Source organism: Musa acuminata, chromosome BXJ3-6 (genome assembly GCF_036884655.1).
Source record: "Musa acuminata AAA Group cultivar baxijiao chromosome BXJ3-6, Cavendish_Baxijiao_AAA, whole genome shotgun sequence".
NCBI classification, from domain to species: Eukaryota; Viridiplantae; Streptophyta; class Magnoliopsida; order Zingiberales; family Musaceae; genus Musa; species Musa acuminata.
Window position 1 is genome coordinate 15473644 of NC_088354.1, and position 1998 is coordinate 15475641.

Below are 1998 nucleotides of genomic sequence, written 5' to 3' on the forward strand. Positions count from 1 at the left end.
ATGCATGTCATGAATTCTTTAAAAAGCAATTACTGCCACATAGTGAACAATATAATACCGATTTGTGCAAATTACTTCTCAACTCTCTCGTCTTATTCAAGGAAAACCTCAAGATTCAAAAGATCCTGCTCATCCGATGTTGATCACCACCTCCAATCTACATGCTCTAGCCCCCAATAGATCCAACCGCTAAACATAAACTTTTGCCACCTTTATGACCTATCTACCAACATGCTCCTGATGATACCAAACATCAATCCATGTCATGTTTTGTGATGATGACAAACGTACAGTGACAATAGTAATCATGCTCATTCCACTATTACAGTCATAAAATATTGTCACTAACATACTAGTAATCTTTTCTGTGAACTCCTGTCATAAAATATTGTCACTAATATGGAACTCCAATGGCATCCTTCATGCACCCAATTGCATACAACAGATTCATTGCAATTCAATAGATAGTGCAATCAATGAAATCATACCAAAGTTGCCCGCTAGAAAATGTGAAACCACTGCATGTACAAGATTTGCACATAAAAAGACTTGTGTTACCTGAGGTTGACATATTTGGAAGGCATTATAACACATTAGATTCATTAAACTTCTCTTCTTCCCCCTTACTAAGATTCATCAACTAATGGTAAAATCTACCATGTAATAGTCAACTATTGAATAAGAGTATCCGTATGGCTTATCTAATTTTTTTCGCTCAGCATTGCATTTATTGATGCCATTAGGACTTCCCATACTGTAGCATTTCAAAGAGGTGTATAAATATATAAAGGTGAGATCTGTTTCGTATGGCTCTTCAAACCCCTTTGGCACATTAATTCCCTATCTCTTTTCTTTTCTCTTCTGATATTTTTCATAGGTGATCCGGGAGAGGATGATGGTTGTGGATGTGAGCTCAGAAGCACGAATGTTGAGAGGTTACGAGGAAGGGGACCGGAGGAGGGAGCTCGTTACTAGAGACTTGCTCGGCGGCAACGGAGCAGTGCTTGGATCCACTGTGGTGGATCTCGAGCTCAAAGTTCCAGCCGGTTGGGAAAGGCGGCTCGATCTATCAGTATGTTGTTTAAGCTCATACATCATCTTCTTTTCTATTCCCTATGGGTACTCGTTTAAATTTGAATTCATAAAGTGTGTAACATATCTATATCATCCACCAACGTTGCAGACTAAGCCCCCGATGTCTGTAACATATCTATATCTCTTTTCAATTCTCTGAGCAACACCAGATTCTCCTTTCTTCTTTGTTCGGCTTTCCCTTTATAGAATAATTGTTCTTTCTTTCTACGGCTCTCCATGATCTTTTTGTTAAGGAAAAGTATTCAAATAATAAATTATTGATTTTCCATATTATTCTGGAAAAAAAAAACCATCTTTTCCAAGCTATTCTTCATTTTCATCCACTAAAACCCTAAATTTCGACAAATTGCAGTCGGGAAGAACGTACCTCCTGAAGCGCAACCGTGATCCGGCACCCCGGCGATACCACGAACTCAACCTCAAGCTCCCTCCGCCATCCTCCGCCGCACACTTCCTGGAAATGGAGGCAGCCGCGCCGCCCTCGAGGAACCAGAGCGTGTGCACCCTCGAGCAGGTGAAGTACGCTCTCGAGCGCGCCGGGTGCGAGGAGCGGTCCCCCGCTACCCGCCGCCCCCGTGGCTCCCCAGCGCCTCACTCCTCGTCGATCACCACCTCCTCCTCGAACAAACGGACGATGATGGCCGAACGGGAAGAGGGCGCGTCGCCGCCCGGGTCGATGGCGGTCGCCGGGTGCCCGGAATGCCTTCTCTACGTGCTCGTCTCGGTCGTGGCTCCGCGTTGTCCGAGGTGTGCCGCGCACGTGCCGGTCCACAGCGAACCCAAAAAGAGACCCAAGTTTGACCTCAACACCATAACGCAAAACAATGACGAGGATGTTGACTTGAATTAATATTTATAAGTATTATCTAATAAAAAGGAAAAAAAATTAAATATTTAATTAGA

General features: G+C 43.5%; 1 protein-coding gene across 1 annotated transcript; it reads left to right on the plus strand.

Annotated features, from left to right (window-relative positions):
• Positions 1–835: 835 nt before the first annotated feature.
• On the plus strand, positions 836–1998 carry LOC135640244 (protein CURLY FLAG LEAF 1-like). The gene is made up of 2 exons (XM_065154507.1): positions 836–1072; positions 1448–1998. Exons 1-2 carry the CDS (start codon positions 893–895, stop codon positions 1943–1945), a joined length of 678 nt encoding a protein of 225 aa, XP_065010579.1. The 5' UTR covers positions 836–892; the 3' UTR covers positions 1946–1998.